The sequence below is a fragment of the Carya illinoinensis genome, chromosome 11, assembly GCF_018687715.1.
Source record: "Carya illinoinensis cultivar Pawnee chromosome 11, C.illinoinensisPawnee_v1, whole genome shotgun sequence".
Taxonomy (NCBI): Eukaryota; Viridiplantae; Streptophyta; class Magnoliopsida; order Fagales; family Juglandaceae; genus Carya; species Carya illinoinensis.
Window position 1 is genome coordinate 44,837,665 of NC_056762.1, and position 14,984 is coordinate 44,852,648.

Genomic DNA, 14,984 nt, shown 5'->3' on the forward strand with positions numbered 1-14,984 from the left:
TCGGACTATCCATGGCCAGTGTTTGAAAAGATGAGAAAAGATATAGCATGGCATGGGGTTTGGTGGTAGCCATGGCGCATTGCCACCAACCGGTTACATGAATAGTGGAAGGCTGGAACGGGAGATGGGCAGTTTCCTCCCTTCAATTACTTTAGTCTTTAGCCACAATTACATAGAAACTGTAGGGTAGCCCCATTTCTGCCTTTTCTTTTTCTTTTTTCCATCCTACTTTTAAATTAAAAATATTTTACACCATATTATTATTTTACTTACATCTTAATATGTAAGATGTGACATATTTATCATCATTAGATAATAAAAAATTATTTAATGATGATAAATATATCACATTTTACATAATGTGATAAAAGTAAGATAGTATCATAGTGGTGTGGTATGTAAAATTTTCCTTTGATGTCAAGTGAATTCCACTCCCAAAAATATAAAGACCCAAACTAGCATGGGATTGGGATCTTCAATGCATACCATAATCATATTATATATATATATATATATATATATTGTTAAGAGTAGTGTCACATATACTTACAATTTTACTTATATTTTTATTTACAAGATTCATTTTGTTAATTTTCTTTTTTAAATTCAAATTTTAAATTTTAAATTTGATAATTTTCAACATATCAATACTGATACGTGGAAAATTTAATTTTTTAAAAATTTTTCTTAAGTATATTTAGCATTAAATTTGATTATTGGTAAAGTATTAAATAGTTGTTTGAACAATGAACTACAAAAACCTGACTTGTACGTACGTTTGAAAATCAAAATCCGTACGAGGATGCTTTTTTTATTTTTAAATATTAAAATCCGTACGAGGATGCTACGCAAGGAAGATAAATTATGTGAATAAATGGAAATGTGGTAAGTAATAATGAAAACGGCGCCGTCTGCCCAAATACACATCACACCTTTGACCCTTAATTCATATATGTAAAATATATAAAAAATAATAATTATATATATTATTATATTTTGAATCGTTATCGTCGATTAAAGAAAGAAAACAGTGAATAAATCTAAATGAGACATATCCAACCTTCCATTCTCTCTCCTTCATCACCTTGCCTTCCCTTATAATTTAATATTCGATTACGATACAACCACCGCGAGCTGCACGGGCAGTACATAAAATCCATCAACCTCCTTTTGCTTTGCTTTGCCCCTCCTCTCTTCCTTCCGGAACCAAAGGTGCCCGCTTTCTGTTTCTGCTTCCGGATAAGCTGTGCGAAGACCCAAGGAATTTAGGTTTATTTCCTTTCTGTCTATTCTTATTGCCTTCTTACCTTCTATACCCATTTTCGAGTTTGTTTCGTATTATCTCGTTCGCAGGATTCCTGATTTTCGAAAGCTTTATCTCTATACGCTACAACTAAAGCTTTCATTTAGGTTCAAATTTCTGATTTTTCTATTTCTCTGTTGTTGCTCTTGGAATTCGATGGTCGGATCTTGCTATGAATGTACTTCGTGGTATTTGGATCGGTGTGGATGGATTCTACAAGTTAGACAATAATGTTTTTTTAGCCCTTTTCTGTTTAGATACAGATCTTTATTTGATGAATGTTTCGCGTATGTGCATTCAAATGTTTTTTCTTGGTCCTAGTATGATTCAATCCCGGGTTTTTCTGCAGTAATGAAAAAAATGGGGTTTGAGATAGAAATTAGAGAGGGCAGTTTTGCTCAACATTGTAGCATGGGAGCAGGTTTTCAGTTTAGAAAAGATGCCGTGAAATGATATATATATATATATATATATATTTTTGATCTTTTTAATTGTCTATGACAATGCAACTATTTGGATTTGGAGGCATGGGCAATGGTTCAAACTAATCTAGGTTAGAGAGGAAGACCTGGTAATCGTTCGAGGTTTGTGAAAGGATTAAGCATTTCTTTAGAGGATTGTGTAATTTTAAGGCCACTTGTAGTACAAGGATCTTTTAGATTGTAAAAGAGCAAAACCTGTCTCTGTGATAAAATCCCAGGGCATCCTGTCTTTTGCAGTGTTTGTTTCCAAAGCACTTGAGTAGCTGTGGAGGATCAATACCCATCTTTAACTCAATTCTAAGTATAGACTTGTATCTCTGTCTAACTTCTAGAATGCAAGTTCTGAGTCTCCTTAATTCACGAGAAATGTAATTACAACAAAATAGAATGTTCATTTAGAGAATGCCCTTGTTGGGTTTGGATCATGTTAATTGAAGTTCAATGAAATACCTTACATTCTCGGCTACTTATGGTTTTTGTCCTATCACGTTCTGTTTGAAGCTGCTTGATTTGGGTCCAAACTTCACCAGCCTCTGTGAAGCCTTGCTCATGGGTTCAGAACATGGAACAACATAGTTGCATCTATTTGGGTGTACTTGCATGAATTTTTACTAATTAGGTGTTTCTCCTGTATACATTAAGTGTACTTGGGCTCTTTTGGCTCTTCAATTAAATTTTCGATTACTTAATTAAAAAAAAAAAAAAACTGCTTGCATGAATATAATCATTATCTACCTTCACTACCCAGGGGAGCTCTATTTTTCCCTTTCAACGTCAATGTTAACGATATCTCTATTTTCTTTTCCATGATTCTCTGTGGAAAAGTTAGAATGTTTCAGCTGAAAAAGATTGAAATGTAATCTTTTCATCATGAATAACTGGTTGCTACTCTCAGTCATCTGAATCTCAAATATGGTTACATGTAACAACCTGAGCACACCCATAGAGTCAGCATTTACAATGATTCATAACTTTGAATTCTGATCCAGTAGTCTGTTTTTTGTTAGGGCATTGCTTTGTACACTTTGTATCTAACTTGGTTGTGCCTCCTTACTTTTTGGGTTAGAAAAGAAAACAGATCTCTAAACTTCTCAGTATAAATATGTATGTAAATTGGCTAGTTGAGTCTAGACAATTGATGCTAATATCAGTACGGTGAAAAATATATATATATTTTTTATAAGTAGTAGGGTGAAAAATATATTTGCCTCCACATACTAGAAAAGAAACAAGAAAAATGGAAAAGAAAGAATAAGTTTCCAGTTTATAAACAGATGTTATACATCATAAGATACGTCCATGTCCTGACTGAAAAATGAAGCATTTTGTCATGGGGTTCTACAGCTATCAAAAAGCTATGTCTCTTGTTTTTTTTTTTTTTTTTAGGCTAGTTGTTTAAAAAGCTATCTCTCTTGTATGCTTGAGTATATATTGCTGTATCAGGTCACAATGAACATTTTACTTTTGTTCCTGGAAACAGGTCTTGACCGCTCCAGTTTTTATACAACTTTTGGCAGCAACTGGAAATGGTTAAAAGGTCCATTCTTCTCTTTGACTGTATATGGAGCTTTTTCTTGTAGAGTGACTTGTATAAATTCATTTCCCTTTCCTCTGTTGAAACAGGTATGGAGTGTCTTGATTTGCAGAAAATATCATGTTGCAGTGCATAGAGGGATTTAAGCATGTAGGTGCTTCCCTACTACGGTGTTGTGATCTTGATTTATATAAACAATCAAGAGGCCTCGAAGATCCTGAACTTCTTGCAAGGGAGACAGTGTGTATGCCATCAACCTGCTGTTTGTTTGTCATGCCATTATTTATCTGTAATATGTATTGTAGCTAATGGGTTTAACAATAATAGATGAATACATTTTTTCTGAGTTAATACCATGTAGTTGAGAATGGCCATATACCAATGATTTTGTATCTTGTTATAACTTTGTGCTTTCCAGCGTGAAGAACTAAATAAAAACCGATATAGAATTTAATGTGGCTATAATGTTTTTAATTATACAGTTCCTTTCTTTTCAATAGAACTATAGAACCATTCACTGAAGATTGTTGATATTTCCCTTGCTTGGATGCAGTCAGTGTAAGTGAGATAGAGGCACTTTATGAGCTCTTTAAGAAGATCAGCAGTGCTGTTATTGATGATGGGCTGATTAACAAGGTTTGTTTGTGATTTGTATAGGCCATTGACAAATTATGCTCTTGGCATAGTTTTGTTTTACACAATTGGAGTCAATGTCTTTGTAGTGTTGCACTACACATGAAATTCTTGATCCCCCTTTTCCTTAATCAGTTCACAGTTTTTCTGATGTCGCATATCGTATACCTCATTGCAGGAAGAGTTTCAACTAGCGTTATTCAAGACAAACAAGAAAGAGAGCTTGTTTGCAGATCGGGTAACCTCTTTTCTATTGGTTTCCTTGATAAACCATTTTTGTCAATCGATCTGTTAACTATCTCACCTTCTACATACTACTCATTGAATGCAGGTGTTTGACTTGTTTGATACAAAGCACAATGGCATACTAGGTTTTGAAGAATTTGCTCGTGCTCTTTCTGTATTCCATCCAAATGCCCCTATTGAGGATAAGATTGAGTGTATGTCATTCTGGCTTTGCTAGAGTTTTCTTGTCATGATATTTTCCCATCTTCTGGGCAAAGATTTTGGTCATGTGAACTTATTTCATGATCATGATTTTTCAGTTATACGGTTGCCTGTTAATTTCTTTTATGTTAACTCCATAATGTCATGTTCTAGTTTCATTTCAACTATATGATCTAAAGCAGCAAGGTTTCATCGAGCGACAGGAGGTAAATATTATTCTCACAGGAGTAATCTCTTTAATTCCTAGATTTGGTTTTTCAAATGTTCTGTCTTCCTTCTAGGTGAAGCAAATGGTAGTGGCTACACTTACTGAATCTGGGATGAATCTTTCAGATGATGTTATAGAAAGTATTATTGACAAGGTGCCCACTGAACCTCATGATTAACTTAATGTTTTTTGTCATTGCCATGCTTCATTATTGTTCATGGCAAGAATGTGTACACATTGTTAAAGTGTTACTTTATAAACTCTGGAGCTTTTTTTCAGACCTTTGAGGAAGCTGATACAAAACATGATGGAAAGATTGACAAAGAAGAGTGGAGAAGCCTTGTTTTGCGACATCCATCCCTCCTGAAGAATATGACCCTTCAATACCTGAAGTAAGTTTTGAATATGATGTATTTCCTTCGATTTCTCCAACGTTCAGGAAATATGTGAACAATTTGTTAGAAGCAACGTTTCATTTAACACCATGACGCAAGTTAACTCATTACTGTTTGCATTTGCTAGTTTACATATGAAAAAGATCTATTTTGTGTTGTTTCTTTGAGCAGGGACATAACCACAACATTCCCAAGCTTTGTGTTCCATTCACAAGTCGATGATACCTGAACTCGAGATTTGCAATGAAATTCAGCAGGCTTTGTTGATCATGGTTTGTTTGTTTCTAGACACTTGTGCCGAGAGTTTTCACATAATTTTGATTTTGATTATAGTTGTTGGTTTGAGGATTGTTGGTGGTGTGTGGATATTCACTTCTTTCATGATACATTCGGGTGCTATTTATAGATGTCATTGTTTAAATTTTATCAAAAATCTCAATTGTTCCGTTAATTGTGTGTTCTAGCGAAGTCCCTGACTCTGGTGTTAACGTCCATATTCGGCAGTGTGTTAAGCAACATGAAAATTGTTCCAGGTGACAGGAACTAAGATATTGAAATACTTCAAAATTACAAAAGATAAAAAAAACAGATATTGGAAGGTATAAAACAGCAGTTTCCATCCAAGTCGGAATCTTTCTTATAAGCAGAAGTACCATATCCCAACGCAGCAGTTGGAAAATTTGCCAGCCAGTGCAACGCTTTGACTGCTCCGTGAGTTCCAGATTTCAATTTTTTTTATTATTTTTGGTTCAACTTGTGCCAAAGGCGTGTGTCGCGTAATATTTAAGCACCACCGTTCAATCTACTCCATCATCTGTTACAAGAGAATACGACGACCCTGGGCATGGGGTCTGATACGCGAGGAGTCAAAAATATAAAAAATCTAGAGCTTTTACTTTTATAACAAAAACATAAATAACAACAGCATTTTAAACACGCGGGATTACCAAGAACGTCAATTATGCCAAATTAACCAAACACTGCCACTACTAAACAAAAACCCAGCAATCATAAGGATAAATTGTACCTCCTACCAAGTCAACAGAACATCAAAACTCGAGGCTTATGATCCTCAAACAGAATATATATAATTGTTATTCAAAAAGGCTGATATTAAAATTCAAAATGCTTAGTTTAATCAACTTCCTCCATCTTGCTGCCCTCAGCATCGGCTTCAGCTTCCTCCAGTGGGGGCATGTCAGCATCACCATCGCCTGCTTCCTCATCATCAATGCTCAAACCAAGTTTTAACATCCTGTGGATTCTGTTGCCAAAGGTGTTGGGCTCGTCAAGGCTGAAGCCAGAGGTGAGGAGTGCAGTCTCAAAGAGCAAGAGAACAAGGTCCTTCACAGATTTGTCATTCTTGTCCGCATCGGCCCTTTTCCTGAGCTCCTCCATGATGGGGTTCTCGGGGTTGATCTCCATGGTCTTCTTGCTAGACATGTATCCAGCCATACTGCTGTCCCTCAAAGCCTGGGCCTTCATGATTCTCTCCATGTTTGCAGTCCAGCCATACTCACCAGTTACCAGACAGCAGGGAGAGTCAACAACACGGTCAGACACCACCACTTTCTCAACCCTGTCACCCAGCACATCCTTCATCACCTTGCATAGATCCTCAAACTTTTCCTTCAGCTCTTCCTTCTTCTTCTTCTCATCTTCACTCTCTTCAAGCTTCAACCCTTCCTTTGTAGCCGAGACAAGCTTCTTGCCCTCAAATTCTTTGAGCTGACCAACAGCATACTCATCAATGGCATCTACCATATAGAGAACCTCATAACCCTTCTTCTTCAGCTTCTCCAGGAATGGAGAGTTCTCCACAGCCTTCTTACTCTCCCCAGTAATGTAATAAATGTCGTTCTGGCCTTCCTTCATCCTGGTCACATAATCCTTCAAACTCGTCATCTCATCACCACTCTTGGTAGAGTGGTAGCGAAGCAGCTCGGCAAGCTTTGTTTTGTTTTGAGAATCCTCGTGAATGCCGAGCTTAAGGTTCTTAGAGAATGCCTCGTAGAACTTGTTGTAGTCTTCCTTGTTCTCAGCAATCTCAAAGAACATGTCAACACACTTCTTGACCAAGTTCTTGCGGATAACCTTGAGGATTTTGTTCTGCTGTAGCATTTCTCTTGAAATATTCAGAGGAAGGTCCTCAGAATCCACAATACCCTTGACAAAGCTAAGGTATTCGGGAATAAGCTCCTCACAGTTGTCCATGATAAAGACACGGCGAACATACAGCTTAATGTTATTGGGCTTCTTCCTTGTGTCAAAAAGATCAAAAGGTGCCCTCTTGGGAACAAAGAGGATTGCCTTAAACTCGAGCTGGCCTTCAACTGAGAAGTGCTTCACAGCTAAGTGTTCTTCCCAATCATTAGTAAGGCTCTTGTAGAACGCAGCATACTCTTCCTTTGTAATCTCCTCAGTCTTCCTCATCCAAATTGGCTTTTGCTTGTTAACCAAGGACCACTCGTGGGACACCTCCTTGATCTTCTTCTTTTTCTTTTCTTCTTTCTCCTTTTCTTCATCAACATCCTCAACCTTGCCTTCCTCATCCTTCTTCTCTTCTTCATCCTTCTTCTCTTCCTCATCCTCGTCATCAGAAATTTCCTTCTCAGTGGTCTTCTCAATCCAGAGAGAAATTGGATAGCTGATAAATTCAGAGTGCTTCTTAATTAAGTCCTTCAACCGCCGCTCCTCAAGGTACTCGAGCTGGTCCTCCTTGAGGAAGAGGGTAATTTTAGTACCCCTACCAAGGTTTTCACCAGAGTTATCTCTAGTGACAGTGAATGACCCGCCTGCTTGGGACTCCCAGACATATTGCTCATCATCATTGTGTTTAGTGGTGACAATGACCTTCTCAGCAACAAGATATGCTGAGTAGAAACCAACACCAAATTGTCCAATCATACTCACATCGGCCCCAGCAGCAAGAGCTTCCATGAACTCCTTGGTTCCGGACCTAGCAATGGTACCCAGGTTGTTCACCAAATCTATCAATGCACAAATTAACAGATTAAGTTACAAATCCCGATGAAAGACTACTAAAGGGTAGCAACAGCTAAATTCCTCTACTACTCACCAGCCTTAGTCATGCCAATACCACTGTCAATGATGGTCAGGCTGTTAGTGGCCTTGTCAGGGATTATATGGATGAAGAGTTCAGGCTGTGCGTCTAGCTTGCTCTTATCAGTCAAGCTCTCAAAACGGATCTTGTCCAGAGCCTAAACGTGATCACATAAAGAAGTTTAATAATCAAGCTACCGTGTGAAAGGCATCCAGAATTTACTTCATCTGAATACAGACACTAAAATAAAGTGTACGCCAAGTACAGAGTCAATCGAATTATACGTTCTAAAACTTGCATCAACAATCAAACTACGATTAAAAGTAGCATACTTAAATCAAGGTATGACAACCCCAAATAAAGCTTGCCATCAAATATGCAACAATAAGCACACTGCAATTTCAAGAAGCACCATCACTAAATCAATGCGTGATATTATGTTTTCCTAAACCCTCAAGGAAAATCTCAAGTATTTTTACGTGCACATGCACACATGTATATACGCATTCCCATGAATGTAGAAAGCCGCAAAATACCAAAAAATATTTACAAGACAAGCAACAAACACGAATTTTAACGTGCAAGAAACTAACACATAACACAACCAATATGTTTATTAAAATTTTAAAACGAAAAGTCTATTATGATATGCATTGTCATGCAAGGCTTCGTCACGGTAGACAAAATAAAACCCTATTATTTCTCTAACCCATTGAGTACTATAAACAATTAGGTTGAGATGACCCAATTCTACACAATAGCATAGTATTTCTTATTGATATTAAAAAAAAGAATACCTAGCAAACATGCATTTCTTCTTCGTTTTCTCATAATTCTCCGTATGTTAGCACATCATCACACATAGCTACTGTTCTAGTTTTATCATATTTCGCTGACAACCACACATAGCTACTGTTCTATTTTTCCAAACGTAGAGATCAAGACTAATGTTAGAAAAAAGGTTGAGAAAAAAACTCCAAAATATATCCACAACATCACATGACATTGCACACGGCAATAGCACACACCCAATATTAAAAAACCAAAAACAGAACTCACAGAACAAACAAACTATGACTTGCCTACGAAACGGAGACTTTAAAGCAATAAATCTAACGAAAGATTCCCGAGTCAACGTCAAAAATAAGAGTCAACATTTACCGAAAATAACATACGAAAGGTTTTGCACGAGAAATGAAATCGAAGACATTAGATTAAAGAAAAAAAAAATCTAAAGCAAGGTAGGAGAGAGAGAGAGGACGCACATCGGAGGAATTGCTGATGAGCTCCCGAAGGAAGATCTCCTTGTTGCTGTAGAATGTGTTGATGATCAGACTCAGCAACTGATTGATCTCAGCCTGAAAGGCAAACGTCTCGGTATCCGCCATCTCCCTCTCTCTCTGTGACAGGTAAAAACGCCGAAGTCGTCGGAGATAGGACGGGAATAAGAAAGAGTATCTGCGAAGCTTTGAGGTTAGTAGAGGAAGAGGTAGCGTTTAGGAAATGAGCGGAAGCGACACTTTATAGTGGGCATGGCTAGGGTTTCTAGATCCTTCTATTATGTAATTTTTTTTTTTTTCTCCAAAAAAACAAAAGGTCGGACACGGAGACACTTTGGGAGGGTTGCTTCGTAGTTTGTAAGGGGTTGGTGTTTCCACAACACGCGCGCGGAATGTCGTTGTATGAAACTCTCGTGGGCCAGGGAGCGGTACGGCTGTGTTTGGGTGAGCACGGTAGAAGAAGTTTGACGATTAAAATAAAATAAGAAAGAATGAAAATTAAAAGTTAAATATAATATTATTAAAATATTATTTTTATTTTAAAATTAAAAAGAATTATAATTTTTTATTATATTTTATATAAAATTTTAAAATAATTATAATAGTTTAATAAAATAAAATAGATGGAAATCATCTTTCAATTCAAACAAGGCTTTCACATGAATAAAATAATCCGGCGGTGTTGGTGTGCAGGTGCTCTCTCGATCCAAACACAATGGAGGAGTTAGAATTGGTGGTGTTTGTGTGCAGGGTGCTGCTATCCGTAACCCGGTTTAAGCATAAATAAATTTGAGCCAGGAATAGAAAATCGAAGCCTATGCACAAAAGATATCATTTGTAATTGTGGGCAAGAAAAACTCCACCAAAACATGTTATCCATTATCAACAAGTTCTGAAGCTGCGACTTGGCATTTCTTTCGAGAATGGTTGCTCTTCCGTTCCAGACCTTAACACAGTTCCAACCACGCGCAGCTTCCATGTCTCCGACTCCCAGGTATGAACTCCATCTGCCCTTTTTTCTTTTTCTTTTTGTTATTTTTTATTGTTGTTGATTATTAAAAAAAAAAAACCTTTGAAACCAGCTCTATGTAAGCTAGCTACGTTATCCATACAAACCAGATAGAACACAGGAATTGAAGTCATTACTTTATTAGAAATTGGGTTAATCAAATTGCTATTCATTGCTTGCTGTTACTAGAATTTGTTCTTTGTTTTTCTATTTAGAATAATTCGATTACGAAGTTGTATATTTATGGAGTTAAATTTGTGATCTTTGGGCATCTGGCAGCAGGCTTCATATTTAGGCTCGCTCTGTTGGGTGAAAATGTTAATGCTCGAGCAAAGTGATATCAGTTTTTGACGAGTCTTGTCTCTCATAAAAATCAACTTGAGTTCCCTGACTCAGATTTTCTGGTAAGGTTGGGGAGATATATTTCTGATATGTCTAGAAGCGAGGGATGTAACATGTTATATAAATCCCTCGCTTCTAGACATCACCTTAACCCAGAACGGCTTAAACTAATGTGTGTGGTCCAAAAAATCTTATATGAACGTATGTTACTCAAATGTGGGATTGAATCATAGATGAAGCTACAGCATGTAGTTGACACAAGGACGGTGCCCAATATATTCACAGGGTATTATGTTTCTTGTGTTGTAAACAATACAAAGATGATCAATATATCTAGAACTCAATGATGCCTTAATGTTCAAGTTTAATTTGCGGAGTTATATTTATATTTCCATATGAGTCATTGTAAACAATAAAAACATTTCTTCCACATCGCATAAATGTTTTTTTAATACTTACCAGCTGTATGGAGAAGCATGCTATGCCTCAAAATTTGCATGGCAAATTTCCCTCACTAAAAGTAAGAAGATTGTCAAGACGGCTGCTTTTGCAGTTTTTGGGGTTCAACCCCATACTGCTGTGTGTTTATCCCATTGTTGCTGCACCGGTACCAGAGATGAAAGACCCTGAAGTTATTAGGTAAGTGCTCATTATTCTACTCTCTCTCTCTCTCACACACACACACAAACATGCACGCACTCGCACGCGCGCACATACATGCACGCAGCACTTTCACACACATCTAAATTTGACTTCTGTTCTCAAGGAAGCCAGAAGGTTATCATGAGCTTCACTTCTTTAAAGCTGTATCGGTTGTAATATTTGATTAAAATTTGGGATTTGAAGCATCCAGGACCTTCAAGCTAGCCAGTGGCGTGAGAATTCAAGGTATAAAATTAATATGATTACACATATTTTGGCTTAAGAATGATATTAAATGTGTATAAAATGTTTATTTATAACATCTTAGATGATCTTGTGTTTACCATTTAGACACCAAGGATTCAGTTATGGTTGTTGTGCCTTAGAAGTTTAGTGAGATTCAGTTCTGGTTGCTATTCATAAGAAGTTTTGTTGCAGTCAGCTGACAACTCAGTGACAGTTGACTTACATGTGATAGCATCATTCATACTTCTTAGCATCATGCATAAGAAGTTTTGTTGCAGTCAGCTGACAACTTGGTGACAATTGACTTACATGTGACAGCATCATTCATTCTTCTCGAATATGGCTGGACCTTTTCAGAGGCTATATATGTTTGAATTGTCATCAGTCATCTGATATTGATTTGGGAGGTGTCATGCACTCAATGTGAAATGGATCCTAAACATAAGTAATTTATTCATTCCTGGATTCTACAATAAATTATGAGTTCCCTTTCTAGATGTTGTTGAAGGGGAAGGATCAGAAGCCCATGAAGGAGATCTTGTTGAAGTCAATTATGTATGCAGGCGCTCAAATGGATACTTTGTTCACAGGTAATTTCATACTTTAAATGTGTAGTTATTAACAAAGTTGCTTTAGAAGCTACTTTTGTTGTTTGTAAAGGTAATGATCACAAGTCAAATTTTTGTAGGACTTGCATGTATATTGCCATCAAATAAATCTCAAGTTTCTAGTTCTTTCTTGCACTCATGAGTCATGATAGTTGATCTGACCATTCTCTATGATATCTTTTTGAACTCATGCCATGCTGCAGCACTGTTGATCAATTCAGTGGAGAAAGCAAACCAATTACACTTCCGTTGGATGATAATCAGGTTAGTCCTTGCTTTAACATGTAGAGGCTTGCAAATTCTGAGGTTACGGTCCTACCACATACCTTAAAGTCTCATTCCCTAACCTCATTCCTTTACAAATGTCACACGTGGGCTTATGATTGGATGGCACGTGTCAAGTTTGCCAAATGATACATTTTGCTATTAAAAACTTAACAGAAGATAGACAGAGGGACTAAATAAGAGATCTTTTTGCAAAATGGTAAAAATGGGACTGATTCTACAATTTATCCAAAAAGGAAGCAAACAGATTTACTTGGTAATCCTATACCCACCTCTATAGGAATTTTGATGTCAAACACGTTAGTTAAGAGTCTGAAGAAAGTTCCAAGTTTGTAGCATGCATTCATCTTAGATATTCATCAGAATTACTCCCGACTTCTGTCCTCATTGTTTACTTATCTACTTTTTCGAGCATGTAATTAGGTAATTCATGGTGCCTAAGTTGCTTCTCCTGACAGATCATAAAGGGCTTGAAGGAGGTTCTGATTGGCATGAGGGTTGGAGGTATTTATCTCTGGGTCTCTAAATGTTGTCTTGACCATGTTACCTCCTGAATCTCTTTGACCCTCCAATGCTGACTTAATCCTTGGCTAGGGCTTCTTTTCTAGTTTCACCAAATTCTCTACTTAATCTCCTTTTCTTTTTACTATATTGCCTCTTACTGGTGGATTAGGCTGGTAGATTTCTTTCAATCGCCCTTCTCTATCTCTCTGATCATGGTTCCACTTCCACATTTGCATATTTTTCCTCTGCATCTTTAACACTGAACAAGAGCTTGAATGGTTTATAGTAAAAAAAGCATTAATGCATGAATTTGTATTTGTTTCATATGTTAGCAAGTATGTGGTGTCGACTGTCGACCAACCATTTTTAACCACCATAGATCAAAATCCCTGCCTTTTGCTATCAGTTTGGTAAGAATTGAAGGAATTGCTCACATTTCTATGGGTTTCATCTTCAGGAAAAAGGAGAGCATTGATACCTCCTTCATTGGGATACATCAACGAAAATTCAAGGCCAATCCCTGAAGAGGTTACACCTGTACTTATGATCTGTTTATTCTTCCTTTGATAATCCCTGAAATTTTGTTGTTAAATGGACTATTTTGCTTTTTCTATTGCTGGCATCTCTTTTGAGGAAAGCTTCCTCTCTGTTTCGCATTTTCATTCCTAACATTACCAAGATAAAGAAAAATTCAATACGTTGTCGTCGAATCAATTTTATACTAGGTTAATAATGTTACATTGTATGGCTGTTGATTGCAGTTTGGGCCTCGACGAAGCCTTTTTTCCCATACAAACGAGCCTTTGTTATTTGAAGTGCAGCTCCTGAAAGTAATATGAAAGAGTTCCTGAATGCTGTACTCAATTTGATCTCTCTTTTGGTGGGCAATAGTGATGTTTCTTAAAACCAGATTATTTGATTTGGATGTTCCAGGCCTTGGAACCGATAAATGTGTAGAATGCGCAGCCATTTTTTGTTTCGAATGGGAATTTAATGAATTATTGTTGAAGATGTTAAGATCGGTATTTAGCAAATTTAGGCTAAATAGTGAGCGGCTAAATTGGTCTCCCTTCTCGTGGAAACAACTTTGGAATAAAAAAACTTTTATCTGTCTTTTTGCATCCTCAATCAACTGCCCATATCTACGAAGATTACCATTTGGATCATTTAAACCATTAACCACCTGCAAAGAGTCCTTCAAATAGCATTTTATCTATCCTAGATCATGGCAGAAAAGCATAGCTTCCACTGAACCCAGAGCCTTTGCTGCCACTGGTTCTAAGCAAAATGGTAATGGTTTTTGTAAGGTTGCTTGAACTCCCTAGGAGTCAGGTGCAATTTCTTCCTCTGTACTTCAATAAATCCCAATGAACTCCCTTGTTGTGATTGAATGAAAACTTCATTGGGATTAGTAAAATCCCCTTTAAAGATACACCTATTTCTTCCCCACTAGATTGATCTCGAAACCAGTGCTAATAATCCAAACTCTTCTTGATCTAGCTTGTATAATAGTTGAGTTACAATTTAGTAGAAGTCCTCACCTTCAGTAATACATTTCTGTAGCTTTTAAGTAACTAACACCAAACATCTTGGGCAGTTGGGCATAACCAAAGAATATGAGCAACAGATTCTTCTTCCTTTTAAAAGAGATTTAACCTTGTGGGAAGCCCCTCGTTACAAGCCTTCCACGTTTTAGTATTTAACAGAATTTGATACTTCCGTACCTCATAGTCGCTTCCAAGTCGTGTTACACCAAGCACCATTAGAGCATGGCCCCTTATCCCGATCTATTTTTTGCAAGTGATAGGCGCTTCTAACCGTGAACTGACCACTACTACAACATTTCCATATCTGTGTGTCTTCATGCTGTAATAAACTAAGTGGCATTATATAGATTAGTGTAGCTTCTTCAGTATAAAAAACATCATGTACAATTGATAAATTCCACCAATGAGATTCCTATCAATTCTCAGCATAAGCGCCCTCATTCAACCTTCGAATT

General features: G+C 37.0%; 3 protein-coding genes across 3 annotated transcripts; 2 read left to right on the forward strand and 1 right to left on the reverse strand.

Moving 5' to 3' along the window:
* The first annotated feature begins 1,047 nt into the window (after positions 1-1,047).
* Positions 1,048-5,453, forward strand: LOC122281431 (calcineurin B-like protein 3). The gene is made up of 10 exons (XM_043092897.1): positions 1,048-1,269; positions 3,266-3,322; positions 3,409-3,563; positions 3,873-3,955; positions 4,131-4,190; positions 4,284-4,392; positions 4,553-4,605; positions 4,681-4,761; positions 4,887-4,999; positions 5,174-5,453. Exons 3-10 carry the CDS (start codon positions 3,440-3,442, stop codon positions 5,229-5,231), a joined length of 681 nt encoding a protein of 226 aa, XP_042948831.1. The 5' UTR covers positions 1,048-1,269; positions 3,266-3,322; positions 3,409-3,439; the 3' UTR covers positions 5,232-5,453.
* Positions 5,454-5,945: 492 nt separating this feature from the next.
* LOC122281430 (heat shock cognate protein 80) lies at positions 5,946-9,573 on the reverse strand. The gene is made up of 3 exons (XM_043092896.1): positions 9,332-9,573; positions 8,082-8,223; positions 5,946-7,992 (listed from the first exon to the last, which is right to left on the reverse strand). The coding sequence occupies exons 1-3, from the start codon at positions 9,452-9,454 to the stop codon at positions 6,137-6,139; spliced, it is 2,121 nt and encodes a 706-aa protein (XP_042948830.1). The 5' UTR covers positions 9,455-9,573; the 3' UTR covers positions 5,946-6,136.
* Positions 9,574-10,044: 471 nt separating this feature from the next.
* On the forward strand, positions 10,045-13,999 carry LOC122281432 (peptidyl-prolyl cis-trans isomerase FKBP16-1, chloroplastic). Its single transcript, XM_043092899.1, has 8 exons — positions 10,045-10,340; positions 11,160-11,336; positions 11,551-11,585; positions 12,082-12,175; positions 12,397-12,457; positions 12,937-12,982; positions 13,440-13,510; positions 13,744-13,999. The coding sequence occupies exons 1-8, from the start codon at positions 10,270-10,272 to the stop codon at positions 13,819-13,821; spliced, it is 633 nt and encodes a 210-aa protein (XP_042948833.1). The 5' UTR covers positions 10,045-10,269; the 3' UTR covers positions 13,822-13,999.
* Positions 14,000-14,984: the final 985 nt, after the last annotated feature.